Here is a 13,815-nt window from a genome sequence, read left to right as displayed (position 1 = left end):
TTTATTTTCATCTCTTTGTTTTCAGGCAATTGATTCTCAATCCTTAATAAATTTTTATTTTTTAAAAATTTTTGAGAATTATTTCTATCTAATAGATTTATTTATCTCTTATTTTAAAAAGAAATTAATTTTTCTTAAAATATATTTTTTGAGATTTAATTGTCTTATAATAAAATTTATTTTTAATTTTTTTTTATCTAACACATACGTTGAAAATTTGATTAAAAGCGACTCAAAAATCATTTGATTTAATCGAAAAAAATTCTTGAATATTTATAAAAAATAAAAATATCTACTTTAAAATTTGTTAGTGACTCATGAGAATGTTTACTATTGTTATTAACCGATATTATCAATTAATAACCATCGTCAATCGTTTGTTGATTATCTTTCGACTTATCTATTTATTTATTTTTGGATTTTTTTTAAAAGAATAGAAGTGAGTAAGGCATGCCCTCTCCAAAATGTTGTTGAAGGACTACCAATGAAAAGGCATGAATCTCCGCTGTCCCTGCCATGCCTGACTCTTCTGAAAAACACTGACGACAACAAAACGTGAACAACAACAATATCAACATATTATCAACTACTCCCCCTGCCACGTTCATTCTGCGTTCCCTCTTTCACATAGCTACAAAAGAAAGGAAGAAAAAAAAATTAAAATAGTAACAAACTCTTCCCGTCTTCCGGTCTTCCCCGTTCCACTTTCTCCCTAAACACCATTCACGTCCTCCTTTTCTTCTCTGGCTCGGCCACGGAGAGAACCAGACCGGTTCGGTTCGACTCATCAGAAGGGGGATCCGGCTTTCTCCGCAGTTGACAATACGTAACGGCCTAACGGAAAACGGAAAAACTAAACAAACTATTTGCTTTTCTTTTCTCCTCGGGTGATGAGATGAGAGGGAGCTACTTTTTCAACCGTTGGATTGAGCAGAGGGTCCGCCTGCTCGCGATCTCAGCCGTTAAATCGTTCAAGATCAAGCTCCTCCTCTTCTTCTGCGTCGGGCTTACGCTAATCGTGTTTTCCACAAGTGCTTCCAGCTTCTTCCTTTGGAATAATCAAGCACCTGCTCCCTATTATGGCCCTGATTTCAGGTTCTAACTACAATACGCTTTTTTTCCTTTTGATTACTTAATCATATTTGTTAATATGTTAATTGCTTAATATATGCTTGTTTTTTATTTTTATTTTTTTTCAATTCAGGCCAACTTAATTGGAGAAATAAATTAAAATAAGAATAAAAATTGCTATGTTTGTTGGTGAGAAATCTGTTTTTTATGAAAGTTTTTGAGTTTAATAATGAACGTGTAGAGTGTTAAAGTAACAATTCTAGGCTTTCCTTAGAGGTTCTTAGCTTCCATAAAAATGTAAACAGATTCTACATTAAACGACCACTGAGGAACTTGTATTTTAGTACTTTGTTTGTTTTACAAGAGAGAGATCCATGTTAGATTCACGTTCAAGCTGCTGGACGAAAAGCTATAGAAAATGACAAAAAGTTTTTTGTTTTGTCTTTTTTAAATTATGTTGAACATTTCTTATTAAACAACATCTAGCTTAACAGCTGCACTAATTCCATAAAAACGATTTCTTTTCAAGATAGTGAGTGGAAATGAACAGCTTTTATCTATGAGGTAGTACTTGATTAGATACCAGAAATCAAAATCATCTTAGTATTGGTGTTTTCAGGTTGAACTTATTTTCTTAACTGGTGTTCTGAGATTATGCTGCTTGTAAACGTCAGCAAAGTGAATTTTAAGGCTTTTGTGTTGTGTTTTTGTTCAAAGGAAAGGGTACTCAATAGTGATGAACACATGGAAGAGATATGATCTTCTTAAGCAGTCCATCAAGCATTACTCATCATGTCCTCGCCTTGATTCAGTGCATATTGTGTGGAGCGAACCAGATCCGCCTTCGGATTCTCTTCTGAAATATCTATACCACGTGGTGAAGTCCGTGCCTAAAGATGGGCACCAAGTCAAATTGAAGTTTGACATCAACAAGGAGGATAGCCTGAACAACAGGTTCAAGGAAATTAAAGATCTAGAGTCCGATGCTGTCTTCTCAATTGATGATGATGTCATATTCCCTTGCTCTTCTGTGGAGTTTGCATTTGATGTTTGGCAAAGTGCACCTGATACAATGGTGGGGTTTGTACCTCGTGTCCATTGGGTTGATTACTCGGTATGGTTTATCTAACTTCACCCAATGCAAAATGTTTTTGATGATTTTGTTTCACTATATTTCTTTCTGTGCTTATACTTTTGTTGAGCAACGACCAAGCCCATCCTTTTCTTATTGGAATTTTCATACATTGTTTCTTGTTCATTGTTTTGCTCTTCATCGTTTGGAGTCTAATATGCAGATTTTCAAAACACAGGAAGCAGTCTTTTGAAACATAAAGTGAAGCTCCATTCCAAATTTTTGCATGCCTACTAATTGGCATCAAGAGAGGCATAGTTTTTAAATCTTTAGTTAAAATATTCGAGCCTCACAAACTGAGGACTTGGCAATCTAATTCTAAGGGATGGGAAAGCTAATTAGCTGAACTTTAGTCAGAGAAGAAGGGATTTCATCACTCTATCTTATGTCCATCCTTGTAAAACCTGGTGGCTTTGTTTGTTGCACCTATAAACTTGACGTGAGCTTAAGATTAGTTGAATGTTAATTCATAATTCTGCAGTTCCTTACACATTTACTTTATTAATATTTCTATGTAAAATATCAAAAACTTCTTAAGCCAATCTTCTAGTTATTGAATGTGCTTGCAGAAAGGTGGCGGCTCCAAATTTAAATATGGTGGATGGTGGTCCGTGTGGTGGACGGGTACATACAGCATGGTGCTCTCCAAGGCAGCATTTTTTCACAAAAAGTACTTCATTCTCTACACAAATCAAATGCCAACGTCACTTAAAGAATATATAACTAAGAACAGGTTGTTCTTTTCAGCTAATCAATCATTCACTGCTTTCTTGTTTATGAAGTTTAAACATTCCATATTGTCGATTCCAACTTCTTTTATTGTTTTCTTAATACCCAGGAACTGTGAAGATATTGCAATGTCTTTCCTTGTTGCAAACGCAACTGGTGCACCCCCCATATGGGTTAAAGGTAATTTGTTGAATACCTGAATGCATTTTATGCTTTTAATTAAAAAATACCAAATAATTATTACGTAGGAATTGGATAATTTATTTTTTTTCCATTTTTGCTTATTTTGTTCACTTGGAAAGTTCCTTTCCCACACTAGTTCAAATGTATATTATTCCTTTGTTCCAAGTGATTTGTCATTTAGCTAAAACTAGCCCATTTGCTTTAGGGAGTAATACTTATTGATTGCTAAAGCTTCTTGTAATTCCTACCTTTGTGATGTTTATTTGGAGGTTGTTTTCATGTGTCTTGCATAACATGATAAAATGGTTTTTGATCTTGTCTGAATAAAAACAGATCTATACCCTTAAGCACTGCTAAACGGATGAAGCTGTCATGACTAGTAAAGGTTTTAAGTATAACTCACCTTGACTAACTGCACCTTCTTATCCTTGTCTCTTACTTCAAAGCTCTATCATATATTTCAACAATTTACAGTATTGATTCCTTTTTTGTCCTTTCTATCAAAGAATTCTGCAATGCACGGTTAGCCGTGGTAGTGCAACTTGCTTTGAAAGCAATGAAATTGCTTGTGTTTTGTTATCAATTGACATTTTTTATTCTCACTCAAGTGCTTCTGCTCAAGTACATTTCTGGGTTAATATGTACAATCTTCCGTTTCCTTTTATTCGTTACTGTCACTTACGATGTACCAAAAGGTGACAGTGACAAATAAGAAAGAAGCGGAAAGAGTACCTGGTCGCCATGCTCCATCTAAGCCTTGTTTTAATGTTGTCCATGATTCCAATGATCGTAACGCGTAGTGAACATTACCAATGCCCCTCTTGAACCATCTTGCTTATACCACCTTAGTACACAAGTTTGTCAACTTAATCATTCTTTGTTACAGGAAAGATATTTGAGATTGGATCAACTGGAATCAGCAGTTTGGGAGGTCACAGTGAAAAAAGAAGTGAATGCGTCAACAGGTTTGCTTCTGTGTTTGGAAGGATGCCATTGGTGTCTACCTCGGTGAAGGCTGTTGATAGTCGCAATATTTGGTTTTGGTGAAGCTAGATTTTCGTGTTATAGTTTTTATAGAAATTTCAATGTTAGCTAGTTGGGTTACTTGATTTCACTGTAGTTACAGAGCTGTATAATATTGTGAATCTTGCACACAATTCATGCACTTAGTAAGGATAGTTAGCAGATTCCTTAGATTGATTTCTTGTATTATTGTCTGTAATACAAGCACAACAGCATGGTGCTTTTTGTTCCGAAACCAAAATATTATGAATTTGATTGTAAAATATAGAGGGGTATTACACCCTTAGCAAAGATACTTCTCTTCTATATTTTTTGGTCGGGTTTATGTTCATCCTTGAAGCAAGGAGAAGTGAGCAATTTCATGTCACAGTTCTCATACACAAGCTAAGAGGGAAGTAATTCTAATCATATTTTCTAACTCGTAACGATATATCTTGTTTCATGGCTGGTTATGCTACTGTGAGGAAGAAAAGTTTTTTCCTCACTTGCTGAAATGTCGTGGTTGCAGCAGTGGGAGAGGACGCGTGTTGTGTTGGTTTCAATATAACCAGACAGCTGCTGTTGCATTTGCAAAGATGGCAGAAACCATCGTTGTGGCTAATTAGGGTGAATTAGGCAGTCGCTGCGTATTGTTTTTTTGTTTTTCACTATATTTTTGATAGGTTAATATATATTTATGACTTAAATAAATTAAATAAAAAAAAGTGTTTAAATTGAGCAACTGTCTCATTTAAGATTATTTTTAAATTTTTTTTAAAAAAAGAAGTTCCATTTGATGAAGTTATAATCTCATCGTCATCTTTGTCATAGTATTTGCTACTATATTTGCATTCTTTATAATCAAATGAATGTCAACAACAATTCTAATGCATGATATTCCATATTTTGAACATCAACGGATCAATAAATCCAAAATCATCTTAGTGATTAGTAATAAAATTAAACACTTCTACACAATCCGTCTCATAAATAACATAACCCACATTCCAAACTAAAAGATATCCTCTCCAAATAGCAAACAATTCCCCTTAAAAAAACTATTACTCTCAATCATTCTCAAACATCTCATTTGCCAACTCCCATTACAATCTCTAATAACGCAAGTAAAATCAACACTATCACCAAAACTAGGATAACTAGCATCACAATTAATCTTAAAAGTACTAATGGATGGGGGATTCCAAGAACCACTTAAAATAGAGGGGAGGGACATACGCTGTAATTCAAAAATACTCATAAGCTCCTTTTCTGAAACTTATGCCAGACAAATCACTTTTTTCCGAGGTCAAGTCTCATGAGGATTAAAGATGTCATTATCCCTTACTCGTCATATCCACCAAAGTCCCAAAATAAACATGAACGGATGCTCTCTGCTATGATACAAGAACCAGTTCTTCAAATCTAGAGGATGACAAGAAATATCCAACCTATGTCATACAAACTGAGCCTTTGGACAATCCTAAATACAATGTAAAACCGATTCTTGACTAAAAAGGCATCTGGGGTACCTATCCGATGACGACATGCTTCTTTTGAAGCGAAAACTTGTAGTAGGAAGACACAGCCAAGCCAAACATTTGTGCTTTTTTCGGAACAAGCTGGCACCAAAGTCAAAGCCAATTTTCTCGCTCTTCCCAACCAAACAGCTGCTTATACAACCACAAGTAACCGTTATGTGAGTCATAGACTTTGGCAGCAGACCCAAATCAATACCAACCTATTTCTAGACCTGTTTACACATCTGAATTGTAAGAAAGAATATTACCTTTTAGATTTTGAAATAAAAAGGAATAAAGAGAATCCAAATACTATCTACCAACCAATCAGATATCCTGTATCCGGAGGTTCAAATCATAAATGTAAATATAATCCATCTCATTATATAATTGCCCTTCTCTCCTCCGTCTAGAAAACAAAAAATTCTGGTTCAAATTTCTAATACACCTAGCAAATCCATCTTTCAACACTTTCAAAGTCTTGCAAAGACTCTTTTAAATGGGAGAGCCTTTGTTCTTAGGACAACCAAAATAGTCATATTGAAATTATCAATATTTGCCATCCAATAATTGGACCCATAACTTATTTGGATGATGGAAAAAAGTCCAAACTAGCTTTTCAAGAAGAGCAATATTCACACAATATGGATCTCTAATTCCTAAACCTCCATATTTTTTTGGAGTAATTAGTACCTTCCAACTAACAAGATTCAATCCTCTTCCATCAACTTGTCCTTTTTAAAGAAAATTTCTCATCATAGACTCCAGTTTACTAATGATCCCTTTGAAAAAAATAGAGACTTGCATCTAGTACATGAAAATAGTGGCTGCAATGGAATTAACCAAACAGATTCTACCTGTCCAATTGAGTAAACTTCCATTCAAGTTTGCTAGTCTATCCCGAATCTTATCCAGGACACTATTAAAAGGTAAACAAGTCACCCTAAAATGGCTAATGGTAATCCCAAGATACTTATCCAAATCTTAGATAAATCTGATGGAGGACACCCCAGTGAAAATCTCTTTCTTTGTCGTAGAAATATTCTTAGAGCAAAGCGCTTTAGACTTTTTCACATTAATTTTCATCCCAGATGCTTTGTAAAAAGTCTCTAAAATCATCATCACAATTTACACTTGTTTTTTTTATAGCTTTACAGAATAAAAGCAAATCATTTACAAACATTACGTGGGATATTCTTGATTCTTCTTTAGAAACAGGAATCGGCTCCCACAAGTTCAAATTAACCTGATGACTAATAAAACATGTCAATCTCTCCATACACATCACAAAAAGATAGGGTGAAAAAATCTTGAAACCCATTAGGACCTGAAACTTTAAAATAGGCTTTAGTATGATCATTGCCCTATTTTAGAGTATTGTAAAGGTCGTCCTCCGGCTAAAAAAAAAAATCAGCCTTTCTGATTTATTGCTAATTGGGCTACTCATCCCGGGTATAAGGATATTGTGAATTAGTCATGGTGATCTGGTAATAGAGGAATTCATGACAAGCTTTCGAAAATGTAGAAAAATTCTTTAGAGTTTAACTCAAAGGTGTTTGGTAACATTTTTGTTAAGAAATGTAAATTAGAGCAATAGATTAATTATTTGTAGAAGTGTTTGGAAGCGGTGAATAGCATTTATTTGCGCTAGAAAGAGCAACCGTTGCTTGATAATTATAATAATACTCTAGTGCAAGAAGAGCTCCTATAATTCTAAAAGTACAGAGAGCAATGAATAAAATTCGGGAATAGGAATATAAAATTTTTCATGTTCGAGCTCTTATGCAAAGAAAGTATAAGATTTATTACCTTTTTTTTAATGATGGAGTGTGAAAAACTAATTCAAAAGTTCTGAATCGAAAAACAGAATCTTTCTATAAAAACTTATTCTATCATTTGGATGATATTAATTTGGGTTACTTTAGTGATGTGTCTCTTTTTTTTTTTGAATAACAAAATTTGCAATGATCTTACGATATCAATTATTATAGAAGAAATTAGAACAACAATTTTTCACATGAATTCTTTTAATATACATGCTTTAATCTACGTAAAAGCATGTTCAGAACAAAAATCTACATAAAAAGAGTTTAAAATAACATAAAAAGTAATAAAACGTGCCTTCAACGTTTCACACCCTAAGCATAGGGTTTAGGTTTTTTATTCAAATATTTTTATTTAAAGGATTTTATCAAATGATTATCAATGATATATTACAAAATTTATTTTATTTTGGATCTCACTAAATTAATTTAATATTTATTTTAAAATTTAATCTTTTAAACTTCTTTTTTTAACTTACAAAAATATTCTTAGTTTAGATTTAAAGACTTTAACAAACTTCTTATATATAGAAGTGTACATTGCCACTTTATAATTCAAAGAAAAAAATTCAATAGACTAAAATTTTAAAAATAACTATTATATGTATCTGTGATATGTAAGAAAATTTAATTTCTTTTAACAATCATTTAAACCAAAAAATTTTCACTACAATAAGCTAAAATTGAAAAATGTAAAGTGTAAGAAAAAACATTTGTATTATTTTATGTCAACAGAATTTTATTTGATAACATGAAATAGATGAGATTAAAATCAGTTAAAATTAAAAAATGTCTAAAATTTTAATTTATAAAAAAAATACTGAATACTAATAAGAAAAAAAATTATTTGACAGATTTCTTTAACAAATAAAATTATTATTATTATTATTATTATTTTAACTGATTATTCGACTAATTCAAATTAATTTAACAAATTAAATTATTATACTACAATAAATCAACACATATTTTGTAGGAGCTGAATAACGGCCCACAGCCACAGCTCTAGCAAAAACATAGTATCAATGTTTTTTCTATTTTTTGTTAGCATCACTTCTTAATTTTTCTCAATCATGCAGCAAGTATTGGGGCAAAGTCCTTCCTCACCAAACATATGTGAAATCTACCAACCAAAAGGCCCAACATCATAGCCACCTTCATTAATGCATAATCTCCCTATGACTGTGGTTGGAGGTTTGATTGAGTGGCATATCATAATATCATACGTTTCCTTAATAATTATACCCAAATTCAAGTCCCACAAAAAAAATGAACCCATGTAGTGTATAAGTGTGATGTGTAAATCTTCGTATGGTTGGAGGTTTGCATTAGTTGTTATGAAATTATTTATTTCAAAAACTTAAGTGATAGAAAAAGACAACATTAATAGTTATATCTCTAACACTAACGATATATATTATGCCACGTTAAAAACCACATCCGGATTCGATTCTCAGTGAAGACACTAGATGAACTCTCTCTAAATAGTGTTAGAGAGTGTGTGTGAATTGTATGACAAAAACAAATGCATAATCTCCCTTGCTTATCGATGAACAGCGTCTAACACCTCCTGCAGCTTCTGCTCCTGTCGCAGATGCTCCCTGTGCTTGTCCCTACATCATTACCACGCGTCACCCATCCCATTCGTCCACGCAGCTTCATCAACCGAAGAAGAATCTTCTCTTCATCACACTAGCATTCAACTTTGAGTAATTGACTTTTTCTTCAAATTTTCAAAACATGTTTTTGAATTCAGAAGGGATTAAAAGTCAGTTTGAATAAACAATTTAATTAAAATATTTTTCAAAATTAAATTTAAATATAAAGATTTAAATTAAGAATAATTTAAATTATTCTTTTAGTCACAGAAATACTTATAGAGTTATAAGACAATTATAGACAAGAAGCCCATACATTCCATACTTTATTCAAAGATTATAGTCCATGGAAGACGGGTAGTGTCCAAACCTGAAAAACAAATTTGTAAAACGACAAAGAAAACGTAGCGAGAAAAAATAATATTAAAACAACACAAATATGGGGAGGATTATGAGAAAACCATGTAGCCATTTTGTATTGGTTTCTTTCCTGCTATGTTGCCATTTTTAAATCTGTGATTGACAATTTAAATAAAAATTAAAAATGTGATAGAACATGTTTAAGAATTAAGTGGCAATTGATTTCTAATTAATGATATTATAGATTATATAGATAATTGAGTCTACCATTCTAGATTAAGTTTGGAAGAGACTTGCACCACCGTTCTATTCAGTTTCTTTTGTTATCTGAAGTCCGAACTCATTATTTATATGACTCTTTCTATGGTGCACGTAAGATTTGTGTATGATTACTATTCTTGTAGAAGACGTTAGCATTATTTTCTTGTCTGACTATAAGTGGCATGCACTCATTTTTTGGTGTAAAAAAATGTATTATACATTTATTATCGTACCTCAATTCATTATCGCTGAATTAATCTAACAATTTAATCCACAGATAAATAAGACCCGATCCTAGTGGATCATAGAACATTTCCAATTTCACCGTAATAGACATGTCCACCTTCTTTTCTCTGTCTCTTTTTTTTTTTGTTCATTTTTTTGGGCAAAAACATATACTTTCTAGAAGAGGTTATGTCTCACATCCAAAGTATTGTGCTTCGGCTTCCCATGTTTGACTAGTTTCTGTGTCCAAGCTTCTTCTGTATTCATCAAAAGTCAATGATTTACTTCTACTTCGTTCCGTTAATTTGCTAATTAAACAAATGACCCTTTTAATTTAACTCTAAAGTTTGCTTCTTGGTAAGGTGTATTGGGGAATTATATTAAAAAAAAAAGGAAAGGGATAGGTTATCAACATATTATCTGCCAATTTCTGTCAACTTTTATTTATATTTGTGTTTTATGGAAGTGTGTTCGTAGATGTGTCTAATAATTAATATATTTTAAATACATATATAAAGAGACACATTTAGAAAATATATCTATAAAGACACTTCTATTAAACACAGTTATAAAAAAGACATTTTTATTAAATACATCTACAAACATACTTCCATGAAATACAATTATAAATAAGAGTTGGCAGAAGTTGGTAGATATGCTATTGATAAAGTAGCGGAATCGAAAAAAACTGTGTTAGAGAGCATTTTTTGAGAATAGGCAGGATTAGCTGTTTAACAAGATTAAGAAAGAGCTGCCCATAATTGTCATCCTTCGTAACTGTTATGAGTTAGGTGAGTGCATTATTTATGTAGCATCGGTTAGGGATATATTATATATATAAGTAGGAAAAGTATATAACAATTTTTTCTTTGGAAGATATAATCTTATATAATTATTTCACTAATATTTGGATAATACAAGAAAATATAATAATTGGAGACGAATTCGTAATTCACATTTCATCGATTTCCCTCAGATTGAGGAGAAATAAAAATAAGAAAACAAAGTGGTATTATATATATGGAACTAGAGTTTGCTAATCTATANGGTATAAAAATATTTTTTATTATAAAATTCTTAACAAATATAAATATAAATTATTACTTTTTAAATATGGATTAAAAATGATAATATTTATTAGTTAAGTACTTTTTAACCTGTAACCGGACAAAATCCATTTAACTACTCGTTCTATATCCAAAAGTTATTTCATTCAAAACAACAAAACTCATGAAAAAATTTCATCCCGTTCGGCTTTGTGCTTGTTCTAATAATTCAACTTTTTTTTTTCTTAGTTTAACGGTTTATTTGTGATTTAAGCTTTTTTAAAATAGAAAAAATAAATAAAAATATTACAGGATTTGAAACTAAAAAGGAAAAATTACTGAAAAGATCCATGTGAATGTAAATAATCCAAAAAATTGTTAAATATTTTACAGGAAATGGTTGTTACAAGAACCATTTTACAATGAGAAATTAGTTCATATATAAAGGAACTACAATTTCTTTCTTAATTTCTAGCTTCTGACACCTTTCCCTCTTTTCTTTTCCCTCCTTAAGTCCTTACTATTGGGTATCATGGTATCAAGCGTCAAGACAATGACAGTGCCATTCAAATGTCAGTGTCAAGCAAGGGCATTTTCGTGTCCCAATAATACCCCAGGAACGTCTTTGCTGCATCGAGGCTCGGAACACCTCCACCACACTCTCCTTCTTTTCCGCATAAACCCTCATCGCGGCCTCCACTATCCCCGGCCCTCCCTTCGGATCAACCTCCACCTCCAATATCTCCGGCACCATCCTCTTCATCTCCCTACACATCTTCGTCACCTCCACTAGCTCCTTCGACCGAAAGCAAAATGCCGCCGTATCGCCGAAACACCGAATCTCGATCTGCTTCTTCAGCTTCATCAAATCGTTTGGATCCATCAATAAGTGAAGCTCCTCGATCTCCGTTAGAAGCTTCCAGATCCGCTCCACTGCGTAGCACTCCCTCGCCGCCTTCTCGAACCTTCTTCCTTCCACCGACTCCGCAACACTCTCGAGCAGCACGCGCGCGGCGCGTGACCAGGACTCCACAATCTGGTGCGTCGCGCGGAGATTCAAGTTCTCGAAGTTATCCACGTGATCAAACGGCGTCGTTTCGAGGGAATGAAGCTCGTTTGGCCTGCAAATGGCGTCGTAACGGAGGATCGGTTTTCCGGCGAGGTTTGGTTCGCCCAAGCCTATAGTGTACGGACACCTCGTCATCTCGGCTTCCACGGTGGCGAGGATTCTCTGAGCCACATCCCTGGATCTGTGCCACGTGGCGAGCCTTGGAAGCAAGCTAGCCTCGCTGTAGCTTCTGTAACCGCTACTGCTGCTGTCACTAACCGGAACTTCGCCACGTGTCTCAGGGCTTTCTTCCTGGTCCTCGAAGAGCGTTGCGATGAGCTGTACCTGGGCCTTGGCGAGGGACTCGAGCCTGCGGCCCCACTCGCGTTTGTTGGCATACGGCCTTGGGTCTGAGAAAACGGTTGAGATGAATCGGAAGGTGATCTCGAGGGCGTGGAGGGCGGGCTTGATGATGGGTTCGTGGGCCCAGTTGGGGAAGTTGTTTGAGGCCCAGAGTGTTCGTAGCTGAGGGAGGCTGAGGTAGTTGTCGTAAGCTTCACAAAGGGAAAACGACGCTGTTTTGAAGTCGTTTGGTGTAAGATGTAGCTGCAAAGCGGGTAAGTTTGGTTGAAGTACGGATTTGTCTGAAACGGTGAGTTTTGGGGACTTGGGATGGTGCATGTTGATGTTGGACCTTACCATCTTTGATTTCCACTCTAAATCAACCATTTTTGGGATTATGATTGATGAAAGAATAAAAGTGGTACACTTAGACAATGTTACTGATTTCGGTAATGCTAGAATTTGAGATACTAATAAGAAGGTAGATGAATGAGTATTTATATGGATGGATAAGAGGAGAGAGGTTGTGGAAACAGGAAATTTGAATAGAGATGGAAACGAAAGGAAAGACGTGTGGACTGGGGGGAATGGGGGCAAAGGGAACACTACACGAACGAGGAATTTGAAAGTCGCGGCGCTATGGAATAGAATATCATTTTAAATTTCATTACGTAAAATGAGAAATTAAATTACATACACTTCATAAATAAATAGATAAATTCTGATTAAAATATGTGACTGAGGGAATACGGAGGGATATGAGAATACATGATGGAGCTTATCCACAACATAAAAAGACAAGAAAAGGAAGTTGAAGAGGAAGTGTGTTATCTTTGTTTAGAATCTAAAATTTTCAATAGTGGAGTCGTTGAAATTGGACCTTCTTAGTAGTAGTAGTAGTTTCTTAGGTGCTACGCGTTAGGACTTTCAACCCACGCCTTAGCGTCGTGGCCAATCACTCTTAGCCATGTTACATTAATATGCCACCATGGTTGGGTTGTTGGCTCCATGCTTCTCTTTCCATAAGCCATGCTTCTCCATTCGGAGATTTGAAACCCCCACTCAAATACATCTTTATCCAATTCCACCATTTATTATTATTCCTTCCATGTACGTACATTAATACCATAAATAAATTATTTCTTCTCCTGTGCTAAGATATATCCAAAGGAAAAGTCTAGGGGACCAGTAATTTTTGTGTTTTTTTGCCAACACTTAACCATCAAAACAAAAGTGAGCGATCTCTTACCGTTAAATATAATTTCACACCATTAAAAATACTATTGATGGCCAATTGATGATTACAAAACACTAAAATTACTGTCCCCTAGCATTTCTCATATCCAAAATCCAAATGCATGCTTACTCACTATTTTTATAAAAAATTTCTATATATACTTAAAAATCAATTACCAAATTAATTATTATTATTATTATTATTATTATTATTATTTTACACTTTTCCAATATGTATTAGA

At 34.0% G+C, this 13,815-nt stretch overlaps 2 protein-coding genes across 2 annotated transcripts; one reads left to right on the top strand and one right to left on the bottom strand.

Moving 5' to 3' along the window:
* Positions 1–427: 427 nt before the first annotated feature.
* Positions 428–4,448, top strand: LOC107490796 (glycosylinositol phosphorylceramide mannosyl transferase 1). The gene is made up of 5 exons (XM_016111603.3): positions 428–1,095; positions 1,789–2,185; positions 2,773–2,936; positions 3,042–3,112; positions 4,002–4,448. The coding sequence occupies exons 1-5, from the start codon at positions 896–898 to the stop codon at positions 4,160–4,162; spliced, it is 993 nt and encodes a 330-aa protein (XP_015967089.1). The 5' UTR covers positions 428–895; the 3' UTR covers positions 4,163–4,448.
* A 7,037-nt stretch (positions 4,449–11,485) lies between these two features.
* LOC107490795 (nematode resistance protein-like HSPRO2) lies at positions 11,486–12,823 on the bottom strand. The gene has a single exon (XM_016111602.3). It carries the CDS (start codon positions 12,722–12,724, stop codon positions 11,486–11,488), a length of 1,239 nt encoding a protein of 412 aa, XP_015967088.1. The 5' UTR covers positions 12,725–12,823.
* Positions 12,824–13,815: the final 992 nt, after the last annotated feature.

This window comes from Arachis duranensis, chromosome 5 (genome assembly GCF_000817695.3).
Source record: "Arachis duranensis cultivar V14167 chromosome 5, aradu.V14167.gnm2.J7QH, whole genome shotgun sequence".
Lineage (NCBI taxonomy): Eukaryota > Viridiplantae > Streptophyta > Magnoliopsida > Fabales > Fabaceae > Arachis > Arachis duranensis.
The sequence above is the reverse complement of the archived record's forward strand: the minus strand, read 5'-3'. Positions and strand labels throughout refer to the sequence as shown.

Coding starts and splice junctions, on each gene's coding strand:
- LOC107490796 (XM_016111603.3), top strand. CDS start 896: ATGAGAGGGAGCTACTTTTTCAACCGTTGGATTGAGCAGAGGGTCCGC. Junction 1,096..1,788: donor TATTATGGCCCTGATTTCAG/GTTCTAACTACA, acceptor TTTTGTTCAAAG/GAAAGGGTACTCAATAGTGA. Junction 3,113..4,001: donor ACCCCCCATATGGGTTAAAG/GTAATTTGTTGA, acceptor TCTTTGTTACAG/GAAAGATATTTGAGATTGGA.
- LOC107490795 (XM_016111602.3), bottom strand. CDS start 12,724: ATGGTTGATTTAGAGTGGAAATCAAAGATGGTAAGGTCCAACATCAAC.